Below are 24,251 nucleotides of genomic sequence, written 5' to 3'. Positions count from 1 at the left end.
ATTAAATATCGTATCGGTACCTCGCGCTGGTCACCAAAGAAAGAGAGAGAGAGAGAGGAGAGAAAGGAAAGGAGGTGATGAACTCTCTTCCTTTCCTTTAAATCCCTACAAACCGTTGCCGTAGCTGCTAGCCCATCAATAGCTGGAGCCCGCGTGTCGACCGACGGTTTTCAGAGTACTCACTGACAGGCCGAGGCCATCAATTTCAGACGATGCTGAATGCAAACATTGCACTTCCCTTCCAACCCCCTCTATTCCCCCAACCACTCTCCCTCGGCCCCTCTCCATCTTTCTTCCCGGTGCAGGAGGGCGTCCGTAATCCTAATCACGGTTTAAAAAGAGCCGTTGCCCCTGTTGGGCGCGCCGGGCGGCAACTGCTTTTAATCACCGCCGAATGGAAATTTATTAGACAATTGACACGACCACTCGTCCGTGAACTCTTTCTCCCGGGCACTGGATTTGCAGCATCCCTGCAATAGAGCAGGGCAGGGACGTGGAAAATAGAGGGAGCAGAGTGTGTGCATGATGCATGCAGCCGGACCCGCGTGCGGAATTGGTTTGCGGGCTCGTTTCGGGCGTTTTTTAATTAAATCGTTCATCCGACGCCATGAACAAGCCATGGAAGCTAGGGCGGGAAGGGTGGAAAACACCCAAAGTATCACCCACCCACCTTCACACCTTCACACGCCGAACTGGACGAAGATTAATGCCCTAACCTTTTTTTTGTCTCCGTCAAAACAAACAAAGCACGCGCGGCGGGCTGGGTTTGATGTTGCATACAGGCGCGCATACCGGGCGGGCGCAGGCAGCAACGAATTGCAACAGGATGAAACACTCACACACACACACACCTCTCACTGCATGCAAACTGCAACTGTGTTGTGCCCTGGGTGCCCCTTTCCCCCGCTTCTTTGACGCGACAGTCAGATTTCGCGCAAAAGGTCCGTGCCATAGGCGTGCGAAAGAACATTAAAGCTGCACGTGCCGCCGATGCAACCAAGGATTGCAGTAATTACATTACCCCGGGCCCGAGGAGGTGTAATGTGAACATGCACACACACCCACACATTCAGGCACGGTTGTGATGCACAAAAGCCGCTCGTGGTGTAGTGCCCCTGGGTAAGGTTTCAGCTCGCATTACAAGCATTCCTGGCCACCAAGGGCCTGTCCATGGACACTCCTGCCCCTCCATTCGGCGCTTGCTGGTACCTTGAAATGTGTCCTCAGGCGGAGTGGAGGGGGAGGGGATGGATTGAGAGGTGGGTTGGGTTGACTCATACGCACCCGGAGTCTTTGCATCATGCACCCATGCTAGGAAGCGGACATTGAGTTAATCCAATTAAAAGGTGAACATTTTTCACGCTGCGCTCCAGCCAAGAAAATTTACGGACCTGAGAGTTCTGGTTAGCTCCCAGTGAGCGATGTTCGAACGCAACAAATATAGCAAACTGCTGGAGCTTACAAACTACCAACAGTTGCGTTGTCTTATTCTGAAAGATTCATTGAAGACATTGGAATGTGAGTTCTGATGAGCTCCCAGTTCGCAATAGACCAACTCTACCCGAACAATAAACTTCTAGAACTCGCGTACTATAGCAAACTATTTAAAAAACTTAATTTAATACTACTTGATTAAGCATTCAAGACATTCTAGAGTCCTGATAAGCTCTGGTGAATCCCGATACCGCTCGGCACAGCGCCTTCGCCCAAAAACACGCACACACACACATGACGAATATCTCGCACACGCTCGTACCGTCGCAAAACTATCTAGAGGAAAACATCCGGAACGGAAATAACCACTCGCCGGGTTGGAAGAACAGTCTTTCTTCCCCTTCTGCCAGCCCTTCTGCAAAAACCAGCAAAGGAAGCTCTAAATTCGTTTAGCCCAAACGCCTGGTCAGTCAACGGTTGGCGATGAGGCGAAACAGTTGTAACCAATTATCCCGAAAACATCACCGCCTGCTTTCTCCGCCGAGCACGGAATCAATCACACCACCGGTGGCCGGTGGCAACAGTCCATTTACCGTCACGATCGGTCAGTCCTACTCCTGCTAGCGACGGGTCGCACGACCCACGGCCACGGTCCGGTCCCGCAACAAATGGAAGACAAATAAATATCAAATAGAATTACCTCCCGGCTATTTAGCTTCTTCGTCGGCTCGTTTTCCGTCCCCGCCCTGCAGCCCAGTCCGTTTGAATCCTTTTTTCTCCCCCCCCCGCCAACCCCCTCAATCTCATCTCTGACTTCCTTTCTAACCCGCCGTTAGATGAAAGTGAACGTTTGGTAAAAGTTTCATTCCCTTTTTCTTTCGTTCAAGGGGGGGTTTTCCCCTTGCATCTGTCCGCTTTGATCAATTTCCGCTAGTGCAAACAAGGTGTTATACCCCACCCCCTTTCCCCCATACGGTTTGGAGTGAAAAACCGTGTCCAGGCCAGTGTCCAGAAATCGGATGAAAGGAACCAGTCAGCAACGGAGAAAGAAAAAAATAAACCAAATCAATCGCATTTCGGTGTGCAAACTCATCGAGCCCCGTTTCCTGTCCTTTCCGCAACGAATAGAGGAAAAAAAAACCCGAGGGCAGGAACAAAAACTTGAGCCACCGGGTCCGGTCCAGCGCTCAATAAAGGAAATCAATTCACCCGGTAATCTGTTTATGATTGTCATAAATTATGGCCCACGCCAACAACGGAAAAAGAACCTTCCCGCAACAACCGAAGCAATGCCGAAGTACGTGCGCGCGTGCCGGCCTTTGATCGAGGCGCCTTGTCTTGAGGCATGTAAATATGTAATCTCTTTCTTTGCGATGCTTTTACGCCACTGTTTGTCGAGATGAGGGTTTGAGATGGGATTTTATCGTCTCGCTTTTTTGTGCCCTCACACCCTTTCTTATCCCTTTCTTTTTTTTTTTTTTGTTAGGTTTGGATAGCACGAGGACAGTACATCTGGCAGAAAGCCGATTTTTTTTCAGTGTTGGTCTCTTCTATATTGCAACCCGGATTTCGGTACGCAACTCAAATCGGCGGTGCACCTCCCAAAATCAGTGCCAGTTGTTGCTGGCACACACACACAACATGGATTTATTGATAATTCGCAAGAAAGAGTTAATGCCTTGTCGTGTAGTAGCCGTTCCGGGCGCGTTCCTGCCCATTAGGGTGGCTTTCAACTGAGACGCATACTTCATTGCAGCCTTTCCTTTTTTTTTTTGTTTTCCTCGCATGCAGAGCGATTGCGTACCAAACACGGAGTCACACGCACAACCTCGCTCCGATAAGTACTTCCCGGAGCGGCCGATAATCTAATTGCAGACGTCGGACATTCGGGCAGCCGGACGTTTGCGATGCTGTCCCGCCGATGCTTGGAGTGTAATAGAAATATCAATCCACCGGGAAGGAGAAAGGGCTTCCAAACGATAATTCACCCATTGAGGGAGAGAGAGAGAGCGCGCGCGCGGGAGAACGAAAGGGGTTCGTTGGAGAATGCAATCGATGAAGCGGATCGTAGCGGCCATTTACGACGCACGATTTTTTACGGTGGTATAATAAATCTAATTTATAGAATGAGACACATAGCCAGAGACTGTTTGTGTGTGTGTGTGTGTCCTTCAGAGTGTCCCCGCGACGAATGGTTGGAGGTTGTGCACTACAAAGAGGGTGTGTATGGCAAAAACCATTGTGTGTTGCCTTCCACCCCGTTGACACGGTTTTTTTTTTCTGTGTACATCCCGGGACTTACTTTCCCGGTGTTGTGGTGACCTTTTGCCCGCGGGAGATCGGTAATTCGCTCAAGAAGCGAAACGAACGCAACGAGTGACTGGCAAGCAACAAAAAAAAGGCAGCTACTCTAAAACCCAAACATTGATCACCCGTTAATGAGGGATTATGAGCGGATATTATTGTCATCGGTGTAACGGAGCTGTGCGTTCTTTTTTTCCTTACGCTTTTGCCCGGCGGACAGCCTACCTTTCAGGGAGCGAAGAGACTATTAGCCGTATTGGTGCCCGCTGCTTTTCAGGGAGCTAATCAGTGCCGGTGATGCTAAGGGACAGCACGACAGGGCCCGAACCCCATTCGAGCACACGGAAATGGGCACAATCCGCCATGGCGTTTTCCCTACAGCTTGAGCTTCCTGCTGTCGCTCGTGTTTTATTTTTGGGTTTTGGGGTGTTTTTTTTACAAAATTCGAAACGAAGCAACAAGGCCGTCGGAGAAGCTGCATTGCAAAACAAATCAACGCTACCCCAGGAACCGGTTTACTGTTTGCCGATTTTTTGTTTTTGTTTTTGATTCTCCTTCTCTCCCCATGGAACGTTTCAGTTTTGAAGGATTTTCACCCAAAAAACGTGTGTACTGTCGCGGGGAGGTAAATCATATTACCGACCAGGGGCGGCTTGTTAGGAACCGAGTCGGTCGGTGCCGGCTCGTCCAAAGCGACAGGGGAACTGTTTGCACGCACGCTACGAACGTAATATTTTCAAAATAAAACTCCATTAAACAGAAACGCATCAAGTGGAAATCTATCAGCGGAAAAAATGGAAGTTGAACACACAAAAAAAAAGATGCCCTACAGTAAATGGGATAATTAAATCACAATCTCCGAGCAACATGGGGTGCGTGTGTGTTTCTGTGTGCCATCCCCCTGTTTCGATTGCGCTGATTAGCGTTTCCGATTTGGGTGTTTTTTTCGCAAAAAAATGATAAAAAAAATGCGACAAATGTGAAACCCCTTGACCTCGTAGAACTCGCCGGGACCACACAAACCGCATCCTTTCTTTATCCTTCCCCGCACGGGAAGGGTCAGTAATTATCGTAAATCAGTTGCACCGACTGCAAACATCGAAGTTCGGATTTCTGCGCTGTTTTGTGTGTGTGTGTGTGTGTGTGGTTTTTTTGTATGTACACTTTTAGCGTAGTGAATGACGAAATCCTTTATATCCCTTTTCTCTGCCGGCAAACAAACGAAAAAAAGGAAGTAAATCACCCCACAAGTACCGTCCGGGCGCTTTTTTTTATATGTTTTAGCGTGCGCGGCTGTCCGGTATGCAATGCCCGCACACAGAAACACCGAACGCGTCCGGTGTCCGTCCGTCAGTTGTGGCTGATTTATCGGTGGCCCATTATGGTGAGCGCTAGCGTGCTGCTAAATTGATGTTTGCCCATTTGTTGCCTCCTCCCCCCCCCCCGCCTCCCTCCTTGACGCTTCCGCCTGTGCGTCTTCTCTTATGTTCCCGTGGTGAAGTGGCGCGCACAAAATGAGACACAATTTTTGCTGTGTCGCCGGAGCGCTTCGAAGATCAACGGCAAAAAAACAGGAAAATGCAACACTGCAAAGGGAAAAGAATCAGCCATGCTGAGGATGAGCACACATGAGCACGTCCATCATCATAGCGTCCGTGAATTCAATCGGGTGACAAAGCGTTTGGAAGGGAAACAATGGAAATAAATTCTGCGCTAAACAAAAAAAAATAAAAAAACAAAAAAAGGAAACAACCCGTGCCACGGAATCACGAATCCCGATGAACCCGACACCGATGTCTGGATGAAAATTTTAATCAAACCCTCATACACAGATACGATTTATAGCTCAATCCACAACCTCTGGGTCAGTTCGATATGCTATTGCCAGCCGTCGGTACAGTTCAACTGGACAGCATCGTTACAACCCGTCCGGGTTCAGTTCAGCTCACGGGGCTCACGTGCTTCGCGATTTAATCATAAGTGAAACGAAAAGAATATAAAAGAATGAGAGAGAGAAAAAAAGAGGCTGTCAAATAGAAGGAAGATAGAGCGAAGAAAAGTAGAAAGTCCCAAACCTGATTGGACCACCAAATCCAATTCGTAGCATTTGCCAACGGTTCCTCTGCTCCATCGGCGCTATCCGGCTCATTACATTGTGCGCCTGCAGGCTATGCAAAGACAGGTGCATCGCACGAGATATGCTGCCCAGAATGCACAACATTGTGTGCTGCACTCGACTCGCGCACTTGTAGCCTCGAATTCGATTACTCATGATGAACTACTTGCCAACTCAGGTCGCGTAATACTTCCCTTTTCTCCCACCTCCTCGCTACCATACCAGTGGGGAAGGATTTTATGAAGCGAACTTTTGCCCACTTCGCTACAAAACACGTTTTCACGTTTCTGCAGCGATTCCTTCTTCTTTCTGTAGCTCCAAGCTGGCTTATGATTTTACCGCGCTGGCGAAATATCTGTCTATTCCCCCGATGTCTTTCGTCGATGAAAACTAATTTAATCAAAGTGCCTGCAAACTCCGCGTCGCACAAAAACTCCCGAAACGAGCTCGTCGCCTTCCACCCGCCTGGAAGGTATGCTTACTTCTCGGCACGGCTGCCCCGGCTTACATGTGGAGGACGTGTGAAGTACATTCTCGAAGCCCGCAAACACGTCGCACATTTCCGGGCACCAAAACACTGCCAGAGCAAAGCATCTCCAGAGCATGGCGCACACAAACACCCGCGCGTTTCAATGTGCAGCGGAGTCGTTCGGCCAGAGTTTCAAAACGTCGTCGGCCTCTCCTTCCCCCCCCCCCCTTGTTGATGAAGCAGTGACGATCGCGGAACGCTGCACCGTAGCGCTACAATCTTTATGCAAACGATTTGCCCTGCGCTGTAAAGCGAGAAAATATTTATGCAATATAATTTTATTCGCCGTCGCTCGTAAAGCTCGCACGATCGGACGGGTACGGGAACAGTATAAACTACCTCGTGCCTCATACGGTGTCTTCACGGCCAGGCGGACGGTTCTTTTGGTACGGACGCGTTAAGATCTGTCCCCTGGCACCGCGAACGCTGTGCTCCAGCTTTGCCCGAGCGCATTATCCTTCGTCAACGTGAAGTATGCCTGCCGGGCGCTCTGTTCGCTAGCACTCGCTGTCACGCGGTTAGATCGAATCACAACCGTCTTTTTGCGTTTGCTGGAGTGGCTCCGAGAGCCGTTCGAACCGAAAGGACGGCGAGGGTGTGTGTAATAAAGATTATTGGAAATCGACCATTCCCATCCGATATACGGGAGCATCGTGGCGTGGGAGCTACTACGGGCTTTACTGCTGCCCTGGACAGACGTGTGCATTTCCACATACACACACACGTACACATACGCAAAAAGAGCAGTCCAGAATCTTGGAACATCCAACAGAAGATCCTTCACATGGACGCTGATGCGGCAGGGGACGATAAAAGGTTTGACAAAGGGGTTCACCACAAAGCAAACTTTTGTTACGGTTCACAATAGAGCAAACTTCAAGGCAACCGTGTAAGACACTAGTGCATACACACACACACATACATATGCACACTTACAAAAGAAGCACTTCATGCTACCACACAGCCGACCTCGGGGTTTCATCCAACACAAGATAAATTTAATTAAACTCCTCCGACGCCCGTGCGCCTGGCAGTATGCAAAACCGGGGACGACCATCATCGCCACCGAAACCGGGGATGAAAAGTTTTGCCTCGTTTTCTTAGCCCCTTCCCCAGGGAAGCAGCACACCGGCCACGGTGCTGGTCATCCTTACTTTCTTATTTCTCCTTACCTCTGCCTCCCCACCTCATTTCGTCCTCGCCCCGTCGGTTGTCCGACAGAGAGGAGAATAAGTGAGCGCTAATTAATTTATTGAAAAGTTGATAAAATTTTACGATAATGACCGCACGCAACGCTCTCTTTGAGGAAACGTGACGACACGAACCGTGATTTGGCCAATTTACCTTTCATCCTTGCTCGACGCCGCCACCCCTGCCCCGCTTTTAGGCGACTATAATTTTGGGTTTTGCGGTAGTGCGTCTTAAGCAGACGACGAACCTTTTTTTTGTAAAGTCGTCCATTTCAACACCAAGCTAGAATGGGCGTTCGCCACTCTTCATCAATAACGATATCATTATGGTCGGACGTGTCCCTGTCGCCCATTTTTCCTTCTCGCTTGTTGAGTCACCAACAAGTCGTCAACTGTCAATTACGATTCCGTACGCCTACTTTGCATACCGTTTGAGGGGAGGCCAAGCGTTAGAGAGTGGGTGTGTGGATGTATATATATTTTTTTATTATTATTTCTTGTCCCGCTCTCCTACAGTGTTTATTTAAACCACCTCGGTGCGTTTTGTCATGATTTCTTATTAGTCGTCTTTATCCGAAACCACTTCGACGCGTCACTTGTTTCTCCTTTTTTTGTACTTAGGGACGGCAGTTCCTCTTGCTGTAAACGTAGAGCGCTGCCCCTGCTAATGACCATCCAAGATCAAAACAGACGACGAGCGTGCGACTGCGAGGGAGGCAGCTTCGTATCAATAGAACAAATTAATAAATATTAATGCCGCAAACGGCGTCTCTTCGGAGGGGCAATGCGGTGGTTAATGTACAGGATGCGACCGGAAATGATAAGTTGCTGACTTATGGTCGGCCTTTGTGCTCGCCGCGGGCATATTATCGTAGCGCTTCGGGCAGGAGCAAGCGATGTGAGTGAAGGAGCGGTACATAAAAAAAACGCCACCCTGGCGCCCGAATGTAGCCACCATCGCAGAAAAAGGCGGTCGGTATGTGTGTGTGTTTTGCTTTCGAATAGTATCACTAGACTCACGACAGAATGTCCCTGACTCCTTGCTTTTTTTCGGTTGATACCATTAATGTGTCCCTAATGGAACCAAGCAGAACGTAATGTTCATTTGAACGATGCTTGGACAGTGGAACGAGAACTTTTCGCGCCATCAGTGAGGGTTTTTTTTTTGCTTCTTAAGATACAGGAATAGATAAATTCATAAAAAAATCGTACCTTCTGTAGAAAAAAAACATGCCTAGCTTTTAAAGCAGGGTTGAGGAAATACGCACAAAAAATCACGGTTTGAGAGTTTACGTTAGGGGGTAATTATCCTTACAAAGAAATTGCCGCCAGACTCGTCTGGAGGGGATTTTCGATGGACAGCGTCGCGTAAGTCACGTACACATAGAGCGATCGCGTGAAGAGGACAATCATAATAGTACAAAGGCAAATCATCGACCGTACGCGCTAACACAATGGGCGTACATATCCAGCCGAGCGATATGTACCATCCGATGGAGAGGTAAGTTACACTTTTCAGGATGAAGTTGTGCGTTGGGTTGTGCTTGCGTATGCTGCTGACATTGGTTGTAACTACTGATAAATGGAATGCTAATTATTGTTAATAAACAAGATATAGTTTTGTTACCCACATCTTATACCTTCCGAACGCTTGGTAGTAATTTTTGTGTTGTAACGGGGTTTGTGATATTTAATGTTGGTGTTACTATCTACATTAACTGCACACGTATTAAAACTTTATAAATTAACATAAATGTATTATTAAAAATCTGACTGCTTGCACCGAGGACGTTCTTGTAAGTGCCGCGTTACAACCAACGTGTTCGGCACCATCGCTCCCGTTCATTGGCCTGGCGAGCGATCATTGCCCTATCCTGCCGAACCGCTCTCACTAACACATCAACACGCTGGCAGGACTGTCAGCGGTGAGTGACTGCAATAACGGCGATCGCAAGTTCGGCAGGTCGGGTCACAACATCTCCCCCTTTTTAGTATAGCCGATATCCGTCGAGCCTACGCGGAGGTCTTCTAAGCCTAGAAGATCGGCGTGGCGGTTGTATCGGCTGTCTGATGCTGGTCTCGGATGCAGATGGTAGAGGCTGTACAATCTGCTGCGTTGGGGACCTATCGGAAGAAAAACGTTGTGATGTGCTGGACGGATCGTTGTTCCGTTCCACGGGTATCGGTGCCTTTGGTGTCGGTGCCCACGGTGTTGGTGCCACTTCCGCAAGAATATCAAGCGGCAGCTGATGCTTAGTTGAGTCGCCGGCAAGATGTCCTCGGCCACTCGATGTACGTGCGCGCATTTGATTGGCATGTCGACGATGAGGGCGATGTCCATCGGTGATAATCTCGTACATTACGCTTCCGATCCGTTTCGATACCATTCCGGGAATCCACTGCCAAGCATTGCGCGAATAATGTTTTCATATAGACAGCATCTCCAGGTTGAAACTGTCTAGCTGCTGGCGGTTGCTGATCATCTCGTTGGTCGACTTCGGAATGTGTTGTTGTAGTTGGGCGTATCAGATCTAAGGGAATTCTAATGTTTCGATTAAATAAAACTTGAGCTGGCGTGCGTTGGTTAAGTGCAGGGTGCGGAGTTGAGCGATATGTTTGCAGGAAGGTGTCGAGTGCCGTTTCAGTGGATATATCATCTGATTGGATTTTCTTCAGGGCTCGTTTCATAGTATCCACAAAGCGCTCTGCTTGCCCATTAGACTGTGGGTGAAACGGCGGTGTTTTAATATGCTCAATGCCACTTTGCTTGCAGTAATCTTTAAACGCGTCGCTTGTAAATTGGGCTCCGTTATCGCTGACTAGTTTTTCAGGCATGCCAAAACGTGCAAAGATGCTTCGCAGCATCGAAATGGTAGCTGTAGTGGTTGTGGTGATTGTTTTCATCACTTCAGGCCACTTTGAGAATGCGTCAACCACGATCAAGAAATAAGCTCCATCAACTGGTCCTGCATAGTCTATATGCACTCTTTCCCACGGTTTGGTGGTCTTTGGCCAAAACTTTGGTTCTAGTAAAGGTGGTGATTTTGCGACTGCCATGCATGCTGTACAGCTGGAAACGCAGTCGGCTATATCCTCATCAATAGATGGCCAGTATAAATAGCTGCGAGCGACGGACTTCATGCGTTGAATCCCTGGATGCCCTCTATGAAGTTGATTCAAGCACCGCATGCGTAGTTTTCTGGGGATTACTACTCTCTCTCTAAAAAGAACACAATCACCTACGGTCGACAGGTCATCCTTTCTATTATAGAAGCGTGCTAACTCCATTCCATATGACGAGTCAGACGGCCAGCCTTCTTGGATGTATTTGTGAACCTTCCATAGTAGGGAATCTGTCCGTGTCCCTTCCTCTATGTCTCTGAAATTGAGAGGGAATGTATTAATCATGTTGAGAACTACGGACCTTACATCCTCTTCTAGCTGGAGGCTGGCGATGACGTATTCTGTCTCCGGTTTAGCGTGATTTCTTATGAGCCTTGAGAGAATGTCAGCATTTCCAAAGTTTTCGGTGGGGACGTACTCTATCGAAAAGTCGTATAACTGCAGTGTTAGCGCAAAGCGTTGCAGTCTATTCGCTGTGAATACTGGGATGCCTTTCTTTGAGCCGAAGATGCGTAATAAGGGACGGTGGTCGGTTTGGAGCCTGAAAGAACGACCATAAAGCATCTTGTGAAATTTAGTTACGGCAAATACAATGGCCAACCCTTCGCGATCTATTTGACTATATTTTTCCTCCGTTGTTGTCAAAGCACGTGACGCATGCTGAACGACCTTTATTGAGCCATCGCCAAACTTGTGAGAAATGGTGGCTCCTAGCCCCACTGATGATGCATCCGCTGCCACAATAATCTCTGCGGTGGGGTCGTAGTGGGTGAGGAGGAGATCGGATGATAGGATTTCTTTAAAATATTTAAATGCCTTTTCACATTGCATATTCCAAGCGAATTTTGTGTCACTTTTCAGCAAGTTATCAAGCGGATACCTCAATTCGCGCATTTTTGGCACAAACTTTCCATAAAAATTTACTGCTCCGAGGAAAGAGCGCACGCCTTTGATATCAGTAGGTGCGGGAAGATTTTTTATTGCCTCGATTTTCGCAGGATTCGGTCGGATACCATGACGGTCGATTACGTGTCCAAGGTAATCGATTTGCTTCATCTTCAACGAGCATTTGTCTGCTCGGACGGAAAAACCAAATTGTTTGAGGCGTTGAAAAAGTTTCGTTAGATTTTCGTCATGCTCTTCCTCTGTTTTCCCCCCGACAACCACATCATCCATATAGCCAGAAGTTCCCTGCAATCCTGCCAGCATTCTATCTATAATCTGCTGGAACGCGGCTGGGGCTACTTTTATGCCTGGAGGAAGGCGGTTATAATGGTATAAACCTCTATGGGTGTTAATGGTAAGCAATGGACGATATTGTTCGTGAATCTCGACCTGGAGGAACGCGTCTGACAGGTCTACTTTGCTGAACCAACGCAAGTGCGCAAGCTTCGAAAAAATATCTTCGGGCAATGGCAATGGATATTCGAGTGGCTGAAGCGCATCGTTTAAGCCAGTCGAGTAGTCGCCACAGATGCGGATGTTGCCATTTGCCTTTCGTACGACTACGATCGGGGCTGCCCATTCGGAAAAGTCTACGCGCGTGATGATATTCAATTGTTCCAACCTATCCAGCTCTTTGTTGACCGTCTCAATCATGGCATAAGCGACAGGCCTTTTTGGACAAAACACGGGTCGAGCGTCTTCTTTCAACTGCAAGTGGATGCGGCTTTTAGTGCATAGCCCCGTACCGCTAAAAACTGTCGGAAATTTAGCTTGGAGACCCTTGATGTAGCCGCTTGACGATACCATTTTGCAGTAGCTATCCATTGGTAGCGAACTGAGACCAAATTGATCGATGAGATCAGCACCCAACAATAAAATGTTTGCTCGCGTCACCCGAATGATAGCTTCCCTCGTTTTACCTGCCATTTCAATGCTGGTTTCGAATTCACCGTCGAGTTGAAGCTCCTCACCCGATGCTGTCCTAGCGTTGACCTCTGCCGGAACTAACGATGGTTTGCCCAGTTGTTGCCACAACGAGCGACTGATGACTGTTATGTCCGACCCAGTGTCCAGCTGCAAGCTCACGTGTTGACCACATATGGTCAGGTTGACGTATTTTCGTCTGTCGTTAACCCTGCAAATATTCACAGTTACAACACGTGATGTTACCTGCCGGTGCTTTCGAAAGTTGCGCTGTCGTCTTATCGGTCCTGATGTGCGGCAAAACCCTTCCCGATGACCGATTTTTCCACAATTGGAGCACTTATGCGATTTGAACTTGCAGTCTCTGGACCAATGAAGCTCACCGCATAACCAGCAGGGTTTCGATGGTTTCGCCGATGCTCCGGAATCACTCGATTTCTGCTTCCGGAAATTAGCTGGTTGCGTGCCCGATCGATGGTACCGCTGGTTCGACTGCATACCTGCACCGTGCACTGCAAGGACTCGTTCACGCGACTCCGTTCCAATCATCGCGCTGTCAACCTTCAGGCTCTTTATCCGCTGGCACTCTGCTGCAAGATCCTCCAAAGTAACGTCACTTCGTTCCTCGATGCGTGCGAGAAGTCGTGTGCGGATGTCTGAATCAGCCTCATCCTTTAGTCCACACACGAGCGTCAAACACTTAAACTGATTCTCACTCATGGACGAAAACTGGTAGTCGACGCACGATCGGTTCACGCGGCAGATGAATGTGAGTATGTCTTCGGATTGCGCTTTTGTCAGCTTCATGCATTTGTATCGTTTGCTGACAAGCGACTCAGCCCTTCCGAAAAGCGAACTCAATATGCTGACTGTGTCTTGAAAACTCACATCGCGCGGAACTCGTGGAAGGATAAAGCTGGTATACCGTGAATGCTCTGTCGTGCCCAGCTTACGCACGAGTAAACGAACTTTCGCCGCGTCGTCGAGTCGGGAGGCGTCCTGCTTAAACAGGTCGTCGTAACGTGAAAACCAGGCGGAAAACGTAACGTCCGACTCGGCCTCGTACCGAAACTCGGAAATGCTGCTCGCCAAAGCATCCATGGTAAGCTCGGGCTGCTGCTGCGGGACGAAAGACTGCTGCTGCGGGACGAAAGACTGCTGCTGCGAATGCTGCTGGGGCTGCGACGTTTGCGGGAGCGGGTGCAATTGCATTAATTGCGACATCATTTGCTGCTGTTGGGCCATCTGCTTCTGCATTAATTGCAGCATTTGGTAGATCATCGCGCTGTCTGGGGACGATCCTGCTTCCTGAGATGACGCTCCTTCTGGGTGCAGCGATGGCGTCGGCGATATGCTGAGCGATGGCGCCGCTGGTACGCCGAGCGATGACCCCGCTGGTCCTCGGTGCGGTTGTAGATGCAAGCGTTGTGCATTGACGTCGTGCGCTGATGCGAAGGGTTGCGCTGGTGTAAAAGCGCTGGGGCGGATCAACGGTGATCGACGCGATTCGCCTTCGCTAGCTCCGTCTGATGCACCGTTTTCGTTGGTGCTCATCCTGCGCCTCTTGGACGGTGGACGGGGAATTTTCACACGCACATACACTTACACTTTCACAGATTAAAAATTGTCGTTTTATAAAAAAAAAATTGTCCGAATTTACTCGTCGCCACTTTTGTGTTGTAACGGGGTTTGTGATATTTAATGTTGGTGTTACTATCTACATTAACTGCACGCGTATTAAAACTTTATAAATTAACATAAATGTATTATTAAAAATCTGACTGCTTGCACCGAGGACGTTCTTGTAAGTGCCGCGTTACAACCAACGTGTTCGGCACCATCGCTCCCGTTCATTGGCCTGGCGAGCGATCATTGCCCTATCCTGCCGAACCGCTCTCACTAACACATCAACACGCTGGCAGGACTGTCAGCGGTGAGTGACTGCAATAACGGCGATCGCAAGTTCGGCAGGTCGGGTCACAACAGTAATATTACCCTTCATATAAGCAATCTGCATCACAAATTCGCTTGTTAGTCAGCTTTTTTACTAACGCTATCAAAACAGAGTTTACCAGCATTTTATCAGTGTCGAGCATCCGCTCACAATAGCATACAAAACGTTCACCTCATTCCCGCTCTCTCTCTCTCTCTCCCTCTCTCTCTTCCTCTCTCTCTCCCTCTCTCTCTCACTTCTCTCTCTCTCTCTCTCTCTTTCTCTCTCTCACACGCACACATTATCCCTCTATCCCCCACCCTTACCAACATTCTCTAACCACTGTTAATCAACGTCGATAAAAGCTACAATAAATTTGATTTTCATACGTAAGAAGTAGTAGTTCCGGTGGCACAAATGAAAAACCACGGGCAGCAGAAATTGTTGTGAAGGTAAGGTTGGTACGAACATTAGCAACTTAAAGAGGCGATGCGTTCCAAGACGGAAAAGATACAGTTAAGGAACGTGCAGAAAATGACTTCTGTCCGAGAGTCGAGGACCTCGAGCAATACCTCGTTAGGATATTGTTAGAAGTTTTGCTCGGTTTTGGCCACAAATCTTCAAAGGAATGGCAGCCTAGGTTAACCGTATGCAGAATGTCCATAACCCGACAGCGCCTCAAGGTTCGAGCGGTGGCAAAAGGAAGAGCAAAGGCAAAGTTCCTTCTATAAATGTAAAGGAGCGGTCGGCACGAAGCGAACAGTCAAGCGCCGTAATTAAACCACAAACAGCCAAAATCCCACCATTTAATCAATTTCCCATTTTAACCACAAAGAGGGGATTGGTAAAAGGGTCACTGTTTCAAAGTACCCTCGTAATTCGTGCGTGTGTGTATGTGTGTACAAAAGTGACCAAAGCTGCATGGCACTATCATAAACTCCAAACCCAAGGTTTTGACGCCCCGAAGAGACAACTTAATAAAATTATTATCCATGACCGCAGCGGATGCTGTTTATTTTGGAAGTCGAGAAGTTGGGCCAACTTTTTCGTTCACCCTCTCACTCTCCACGTATCGGCTGCCGCCGGCATTAAGTGTTTGTGAGTGTCCGATGTCTTAAGATGTTCACCCGTTCGCCAGCAACCCATGGACACTCCCTGGTCATGTGGGAGGGGAAAAGGTGAAACCCCCACAGGATGGGATAATTTGCATACCGGGCATGCTATTTGGGACGCATTAACCTAACACACACACACACATACACTGAGTGTGTTGTTTTAATTAAATTCGTCTCCTTAATATGGGTTTGTGAATATGTGGAAAAGCGTCCACTGGTCAAGATCTTTGCCCCGTCATCAAAGGATCATTATCTGTCCTCCCGAGAGGCCACCCCGCTCTTACTCTGTGAAGAAAAGTGAGTTTATGTTTGCACATGTTTCTTGCCCTGACACGTAGCTCGTAAATAGAATGGAAAATAGAATGAATCGAAAGGAACGACTCAAACGAACGAAAACAAAACAGCAGAAGATTTTGTAATGCTATCGGCAGTAAAACGAAACTACAACTCCGCATTGTGGCTAAATCAAATGGACCTTCTGGGAATGACTTTTTAATATTGTCCATATCTTCGGGAAGGCTTCAAGGATAGGTTCTCTCAGGACAAGGGCACTGTATCTCATCTCCCATTCCACGAGTTCTGTCCGGTTCTGTAGGTATTATGCAAAATTCAATTTCCCGTTGTAACTCAATTAAACATTACGGGATTACGGGTGCAACATTGTATGCTCACCATGGGCGCACTATTTCCGCCCGATGGGGAACCATTGCGCTGCACTGTCGATGATGCCTTCTGGAAACTTAAGCGCCCACTCGACGGGCCAGAGAATCGATTCCGAGCGTTCAAAAACTCCCTTCTAAGCCTACCCCTAAGCTATGATTATCGGTCCGTCTTTGGATGCATCCTGCCCGGCTTGATTGCACCTCATTAGGGATCGCTTTCGCACGCCCGCGAAACCTGCGCTGCTTTCTTATCCCTTATTCCCTCAGTTCAGCGTGTGTGGGAGAAATCGGATTATATTGTGCGAAGATGTACGTACACGGTGCTAATAGGCTTTGGACGAGATTGGATTAGGGACGTCGCGTCTCATTTGACGCCTCGGCGGCGGAAGTAGCGCAGAATGTCGAGTACAGAAGAGTGTACCGCTGTACAAAGAAAAATCTTACGTGCCGTTCCGGTTGACGGCGTCAATATCACCTCAAGTTACGTCCACACAACTGCGAAAACGTGGCATACGCGATTGGTCAAATCCCATACAAAATTAATAATCGATATAATTAGTAATATCGTGTGAGTTTGTGATAGGATTTTGTACCGAAGCAGTCATTTCCGTTGCAACAATGGAACGATCCTGGACCTGGAATGGACCGAGGTTCGTGAAAAAACAAAATATATTTTTCGTGCTTGTTATTTTTGTTCATGAAAAAAAAAATTATCACGCTCTTACTAACTATAAAGGAACGACAACGGCGGTTTTCTAGTAAAACGATAATATAATTTTAATATCTTCCTCTAATATCAGTGGCACGAGAGACGGTTTCACACATCACCTCCCAAGGAACATTTAAAATCCTAATATAGTTTGAACGATATTGTTACGACTACAGTCTGTTCCCGAGTTACGCGGTTCTCGACATACGCGGATTCGGAGATACGCGGTTTTCTAAATTTGACAGATTAAATGTCAAATCAGTACAATTTGCGTCAAGTTCGGTATAAATTGCATTTATGCTAACAAATTGAAACCGCTTAAAAGCCAGAAATATTAGAATTTTCTGCACGAATCATATCAAATAAATGATAAAGTATATAAAAGTATTAATTTAAATCAAAAACTGCGAGTAATAAATAGTATTTTAGTCAAAAAAACATGAAATTCGACTTACGCAGATATTCGAGTTACGCGGATTCGTCGGGACCGCAGAAACCGCGTAACTCGGGAACAGACTGTACTTCATTAAGTCTTCCTTTTTCATTTGAATGTCTTGTATGGCCTAATAATACTACAATAAAACTCTCTTAAGACTGAAAAGGCCCATCTACAGAACTCTGTTAAGTTCATTTTTACAACTTTATTACGTGAAGCGCGAAAAAGTCATCACAATTACAGCTTATTGCTATGTATATGTCCTTGATGCGGCAATGAAGTAATGAATATGAAATAACAAAACAAGGTTTTCACGCTATTTTGCAATGCATGCTGCATATTTTGTCGCTCACGAAATTTACTTTGACGCCTAGTTTGTAGATGGATTGATCCAATGTTAATTTTCACTCGCCCAAGATTAATTTTGACAGTTTTCTATATTCTATATTCTATATTTCTACACAAAACCTCTGTAATGGTGGAGAACAAATGCCAAATATCTTGAATATCTGATGAAATCACTCGCCTATAAGTAGAAATTTATGCCAAGAAAATGTTATAATTTAAAATTTATCAAATCACCTCCATAATATGCATGTTCGTATTTTTAAAATAATATTATTTGAACTAAACATGTGTTTTAAACGCGCATATTTTGCAAGACAAACTATTTCAAGACTCTGCCTTAATCATATCGGAATCATATCAACTAATCTATGCAGGGGATAAAACCACCCACAGCAAGCAAAAGGAAAAATAATGGCTGAAAATCGCAGAACACAACGTACGCGGAAATTATAAATACTCAACTGCTTCACATGCTGCGTTAATAGCGTATCTCAGGTACAACATGTATACTTGTATTCCAAATAACCTTTCTTACAAGACTTAAAATGCATTTAATAAGATCAATTCATCTTGAAGCTGTAGCCTTAAATAGCAAGTATTAAAACGTGATTTAAAATACGTTTACAATCTGTATTAATGCCACTCATCAAACCCCATTTTTTGTTTTAACAGACAGTCTTATAAGCGTCCTCAGAACGTTTGAAAGGTTTTTAAAAATGTAGCTGTTTAGCATCTTCAAAATATATTTGTTTGTCCGCGCTGTTCCTTCCGATTTCACGATCCTTGGAATCAAATCTATCGTCCAAAGTTTGAAGATGCCAGATACCGAAGGCAAAAGATGCCGCCAGGGTAAAATAAATGGAGAGAACAATTCAGCACATCCTGATATAAAACAAAGCTTGATGTATTGTTTTATTTAAACACGCTAAAAATGAATTGAATACCCGGTTTGAACTCCACTAGAACACATTCTGGCACCGAAACTGCATCGAAAAATGGGTCGAAATTTCGACATTTCACCAAGCATCATTAAAATTTAGGCGCACTGCTATCTAATCTCAAACAAAGCCTTATAATTGATCTCTCTCGAGGTCGCTTCTCCTGCTCGCGATTCCCCTACACAATGCGCCTCCGGATTTCGCTGCTGATTTCGTTGTCTGAAGTAACGACCGTCCCAAGATAGTAGAACTTCTTTACCAGTTTGAGATTGTCGCCGTCAACTAATATACTACTTCTCAGTTGGGTTGAGCCTCTGGCAAGCAAGTACTTCGTTTTCAATCAAATCCTTAACACTTCACGTAAAAGTCGGGAATACGCCTCACACACCTTCGCAGTTGTCTTGCTGATCATGGTGGCCTCTAACTTCCCAGGCATATGGTATCGCTGCATGATTTTCCATAGCTGAGCTTACTCCGGTCTATGGTGTCGCAGGCCGTCTTATATCGATGAACAGGTGCGTAGGGCTACAGGACTCTCGGCACTTCTAGAGGAACATGGACATGGGTCGAAGGATAAACATGTGGCCAGTAGTGGATTTACCTAAGACAAAATCAGCTTGTAACAAGCGGCGCAGGTCTGCAGAACAGATCACAGGGACAGGATCTTGTGGGCGGCATTGAGGACTGTGATGGGACGAATTTTCAAGCAATCCAGCCTGACACCCTTTTTGTAGGCTGGGTGGATAACATCAAGCTCCCACTCCTCCGGTAGTAAATCAATTCATTCCAGCTCCAAGATTACATAACGCCTCCGTTCTCAAATTCCTGAGATTTTAATCCAATTGCTATGGCGCACTCGATTTAATTTTACCATCGTTGTAAAAAATCCACGAAAATGCATCCAGAACATTACTGCAATGAAACGATGATGATAGCTTTTTCATCAAACAGTCAAAATGATTCCACGGTTTTTGCCCGAATGTACTGGATGCTTCGACCCCTATTTAATAAGCAGCAAAGGATTGAAATGTACTTGAAAACGATCAATTCAAAATGCAATTTAACATCCGGAATCGATTCCACAAAACATCGGAGCTGGTCAGAATTGATCCCGACCAAAACATCATTTTTCACATCAATAATCGGAACTCAACCCTCAATATTTTCATTAAACACTGGTTTTGAAGAAAAATCAATTTGCAGCTTGATAGGCTTTTTCGAGATTTAATAGCTAAGGTCAGCCATGCTAGCCAAAACCATTTTGATCGCTTATTTCTCCGATTCTGATATTTGGAATACATATATAAACCACTCATCTTCCTCTGAAAGTTTCCTTTGATTTTTTTAAATTGAATAAATCTGTAAATATTTTTTTTTTTAATGAACCGGGTTATCTGGGTAGCCAGCGCTTTCGGAGGCCTATAACTTTTTAATGAGAATTCAAAATCGATGCAATATTCTGATGAAAACTAACTCGTAGCCTTTTTTATGTTTATTTTATGTTTATGTCATATATTTATTATTTATTTGTGTTTTATTTTTAATTTTATGTTTATGTCAAAAAATTTGACATGTTTTTGTTGTTGTTGTAAAAAGTGACAAAACGTAAAAACAAGTAAACAAGTAACTAAGAAGAAAAAAATAACCATTAGAATAAAACCGCGATGACTCCGGTCGACTCCGGACGACTCCTACTCCAGGAGAGGGAATGGTCAGAGACTCGGCAAGAAATGAGTTTTCTCTATTGTCTACCTCTTGAGATCGCGATGCATCAAAATCACATGATTCTAACGGAATACCGGAGCCTACATTTCTGTCAAGTCGCGTCATAGTCACAGGCACAGAACAGAAAAAAGTATAAAGAACTAAGGTCGGTTTTGAAGCTTCCTTCGCTTTTCTTAATCAAGAAGTAATAGTCCATTACCGAGTCTATACCACGTTTCATAATTTTATTTCCTTTTCTCTGTACTGTCTTCGCAATGGACCTTCAGGAATTGAATGTGAAAAACTTATTCCGCAGAGTGCGCAACCTGGAAATGGCTCTAGAAAATAAGCGCTATGATATGAAATGCTTCTTCAGTAGGAGAGGAACGAAAAAAACCGGAGAAATTGTTGCATTTTTGTTCTAACATTTAACTCTGGTACTTTTGTGGTTTGTCATTGCAGTGAATTTCACCTTGGGTGACTGGAAACACCTTCGCTGCGGTAGGTATGATGTTCGACGCTATAGGGAGAGTTTAATTTCGACGATCTGCGAGTAGTTCAGATTGGAGGGAAAAATAGATGAAGCGATCATTCGTTTTGGGAGTTTTGGTTAACATTCGACGTTTTGCTTTTAATTTTTATTCGCTAATTGTTTTCCTTTTGACTTAGCAACATGCTCGTCGTGGGTTCCCCTGTAGCCAAGACTGACTATCCGGCTGCGTGGTATTGAATGAGTGCCGAAAGCATGTATAGGCCAGCACGTTCGCCTAAGACGTCATGACAAATAGAGGATAATTTTATTTGTTAATATGCAATTCTGAAATAAATAGAAAACAAATCGCTCGTTTTCTATGATAATCTCAGATTGATTACTAAGTTGCATGCAGTGGCCCTTGCTGTTCTCAAGAATCGCACATATAATATAATTTATGACTATACTTACTTCTCTAGATCTCACACAGCACGAAAACTATGGAAAAAGGAAGAAATCTTAATTTTGTGATATTTATTCTTTTTTCATCGCAAAACTCAAAACCTCCAGGAAAACTAATAACAACCTTCTAATAACAGGAAAACTAATTACCTTCCAGACATTCTGCGGCCGAGGAACAACACCACAAAAAATCAGTTAGTAACACGATCGTTCAAAAACACTCAATTTATTTGGTTTGCAGACGAAAAACGGTAGCACAGACGCAGATGTAATGCAGGAGCGCATTCACACACATCCACCAAACAATTACATGCGCATTAACCCAAAAAAGCGATTCGACGAAACTACGACAAAGCACACACTCATTTCCCACTGCCTCGTCACAAACGAATCTTTAATACGAAATTTACATTGTATTACAATAGCTAATTGTTTCAAATTTATCGTTAACCTGTTGGCTTGCATGTTTACTTAGTGCTTCCCATCCCATATCCCTCATAACTTTTCTGTACAGCCTCGCTCACGATCGAGAGATTTTTTTTTTTTGAAGGAGCCGTACGGGAAAGCAGAGAAAACATGAACCCTTCTTATCATTATCACAGTCCTTGTTGATGAGCCGCCAATCCGGTCGGCGAGCAATCGGATCGGTAAAGAAAATGGGAAATTTGTCCGCTCTCTCTATCTCGTTTCTGTCTAAGTGGGACTATACCATCGCAACCACATGATGAACAACAGGGAGTGGAGTTCAACTTTAAATGTAGTAATCGAACAGGAGCACCAGCAGCACACAGTCCGGGCACGGTCTAGGATGGTCGGGATTGGCCGAGCCGCCGTACAGCAGCGCTGTATGGAACAGAAAGTCAGAAGTGCGCATAGTAAGTTGGAGATAAGATAAAGGTGCGATCACGTCCGTAGCTTTCACTTGGTGCACATCAACAGCACACAATGCCACTCGCACGGGTATCGTTCAATTAGCGACTATACTCACCATGGGCTAACAGATTGGAGATGATCCGGCGCATCAAATGTCTGGCCTGAAGTGTCGCGATCACCAGCTGCACGTCGTTCTGTTCGTTCACCGACAGACCGGTCGGTGCGGTGGAACCGTGCAGAGGCTCCGGTTGATTGTTGTTGCTGCTACCATGAATGGTTGAGGATGGGGACGACTTCGGGACGGCAGCCTCCTCGTCCTCTCTGGCATTATATCCGACCGCCATATCGGTTGGGTTTTCTCACAACCACGCACACAAACACAAGCTGCTTTCTATTCAGCACACCAACACAAGCACACACTTTACTTGCTTAAAAGCTTAATTATTGCTTTAACGTCTTTTCCAACAAAATTCGTTTCAGGTCACACACTTTGAATACAAGCGAGCACAGAGTCAAGATTTCACGAACACGGAAATAGTGATTCCGAAAAACATCCACAACCAGCAGTGTGTGTCCTTTCCGAGCCGTTTGGCAGAATCCCGATGTTATCCTTGTGACGGTTCCGAAGAAACTGAAGTTCCGCCACAGCCCGGGTGCGCCCTTATGTACTCGCCCGAATGTTGCACCAGATAGACTTGTTGCGCCGAAGCGCTACACAACGTGACGTGCCTTACGGGGTACTACTACACTGTTGCACACTGGCAGGTTTGAGCCGAGGCCAATCAGCGGAATGGAACGAACCCCGGGGAACCGTGTGCCGAGTGTGTACGGCAAACAGGGACAGCAGACTAATTTATCGTAGCTGGTTTTGCGCCGAGGGAGTGGTTTCACGCGCTCTGTTCTTTGGCTGGCAGTTTTCAACGGGCGCTGGTTTGCGTAGACTGAATTACGATCACGATCAAAAGACTTCAACTGAGTGGTACGATGTGGCTGGAAATTTAAATAAAAAATATTAAAATAAATACAGCAAAATCACTCTAAGGTGCACCGCTCAAGGACCTACAGCTGAGAGGGACATTCATTTTCCCGAAACGAAATCGTATTGTTACTATGCAGTATTCAATTCAAGATACCAAGTGTGGAAATACTGCGCCTCAATTGGAAACCCAGACAAAATCTTCATTGAACTTTAGCTAGATTTGTCCGGTTTTCCGTTTCAGGCACTGTATGCCTCTATTTAACCACTTTTTTCTGTGACCTGCCATTCTGGGACCACATGCAACTTATTCGTTTTTAAGGGATATTCATCAAAACGAGAGGTTCTTCAAGATGACCATTTACACGGTCCCGTCATATTGCACCACTCGTCCTGAAGAGACTACCTAAGATTTTACTGTATTTAGAACTGAACCCACTACCACGACCCGGTTATATTATTTTCTCTAGTCACCTCAAGTTACACGAATAATGCGTTCCGGAGACATTCGCATTAGTTGGGCTTTTGCGTAAGTCGAACATGACGTTTTCAGCCAAAATATAGGGTCTTTTTCTCGATTCGAGTCATGTCGAGAATTTTGACACGATTGCTCTTTGAAATATGCTTATTGTTAAAGAAGTCTGCTAGGGAAGATCCATCGAGACGGGCATCCAAAATAGCAGAAGGCGTCAAATCGCCGACCAACTCTCGGAGTTGCATTTAAAATACGCGAACAATATTTGAATGTAAGACCTGTTTTGGTCCATCAAATTAGATTTTAATGGCATTTAAATGATTTTCTTTAACTGATGTTAACACATGTCATTACCTTATTTTTGATAGCAGAAAACTGCAATATTTTACTTCAAAACGGCCAAAATATCGGTTTCGATCCATTTCCCACTAGTGTTTTGATGTTGAGAACGACAGACTTGAATCGACTCTGAGGAATCGTAAGAATATGTAGATATTTTAATCAACTCTCATAAAACTCGCTTACTTGACACATGGCTATGGAAAACTCGAAACCGCAGTTATCTGATATCTTTTGGAAACAC

At 45.7% G+C, this 24,251-nt stretch overlaps 2 protein-coding genes across 2 annotated transcripts; both read right to left on the bottom strand.

The window, feature by feature from the left end:
- Positions 1 to 11,142: 11,142 nt before the first annotated feature.
- Positions 11,143 to 14,119, bottom strand: LOC120905653 (uncharacterized protein K02A2.6-like). Its single transcript, XM_040316643.1, has 3 exons — positions 12,957 to 14,119; positions 12,073 to 12,776; positions 11,143 to 11,237 (listed from the first exon to the last, which is right to left on the bottom strand). Exons 1-3 carry the CDS (start codon positions 14,117 to 14,119, stop codon positions 11,143 to 11,145), a joined length of 1,962 nt encoding a protein of 653 aa, XP_040172577.1.
- Positions 14,120 to 21,554: 7,435 nt separating this feature from the next.
- LOC120906207 lies at positions 21,555 to 22,840 on the bottom strand. The gene is made up of 2 exons (XM_040317714.1): positions 22,333 to 22,840; positions 21,555 to 22,187 (listed from the first exon to the last, which is right to left on the bottom strand). Exons 1-2 carry the CDS (start codon positions 22,559 to 22,561, stop codon positions 22,096 to 22,098), a joined length of 321 nt encoding a protein of 106 aa, XP_040173648.1. The 5' UTR covers positions 22,562 to 22,840; the 3' UTR covers positions 21,555 to 22,095.
- Between the last annotated feature and the right edge of the window lie 1,411 nt (positions 22,841 to 24,251).

The sequence above is a fragment of the Anopheles arabiensis genome, chromosome X (assembly GCF_016920715.1).
Source record: "Anopheles arabiensis isolate DONGOLA chromosome X, AaraD3, whole genome shotgun sequence".
NCBI classification, from domain to species: domain Eukaryota; kingdom Metazoa; phylum Arthropoda; class Insecta; order Diptera; family Culicidae; genus Anopheles; species Anopheles arabiensis.
This window is presented reverse-complemented; position numbering and strand designations above follow the sequence as displayed.

Excerpts from the sequence above, each read along its gene's own strand:
- LOC120905653 (XM_040316643.1), bottom strand. The coding sequence starts at position 14,119 with ATGAGCACCAACGAAAACGGTGCATCAGACGGAGCTAGCGAAGGCGAA. Across the intron at positions 12,777-12,956 it reads AAACCATCGAAACCCTGCTG|GGTTAACGACAGACGAAAAT; the intron begins GTTATGCGGTGA and ends GAATATTTGCAG. Across the intron at positions 11,238-12,072 it reads TTCGAAGCTTGCGCACTTGC|GCTCCAAACCGACCACCGTC; the intron begins GTTGGTTCAGCA and ends TCGTTCTTTCAG.
- LOC120906207 (XM_040317714.1), bottom strand. The coding sequence starts at position 22,561 with ATGGCGGTCGGATATAATGCCAGAGAGGACGAGGAGGCTGCCGTCCCG. Across the intron at positions 22,188-22,332 it reads CTCCAATCTGTTAGCCCATG|CGCTGCTGTACGGCGGCTCG; the intron begins GTGAGTATAGTC and ends TGTTCCATACAG.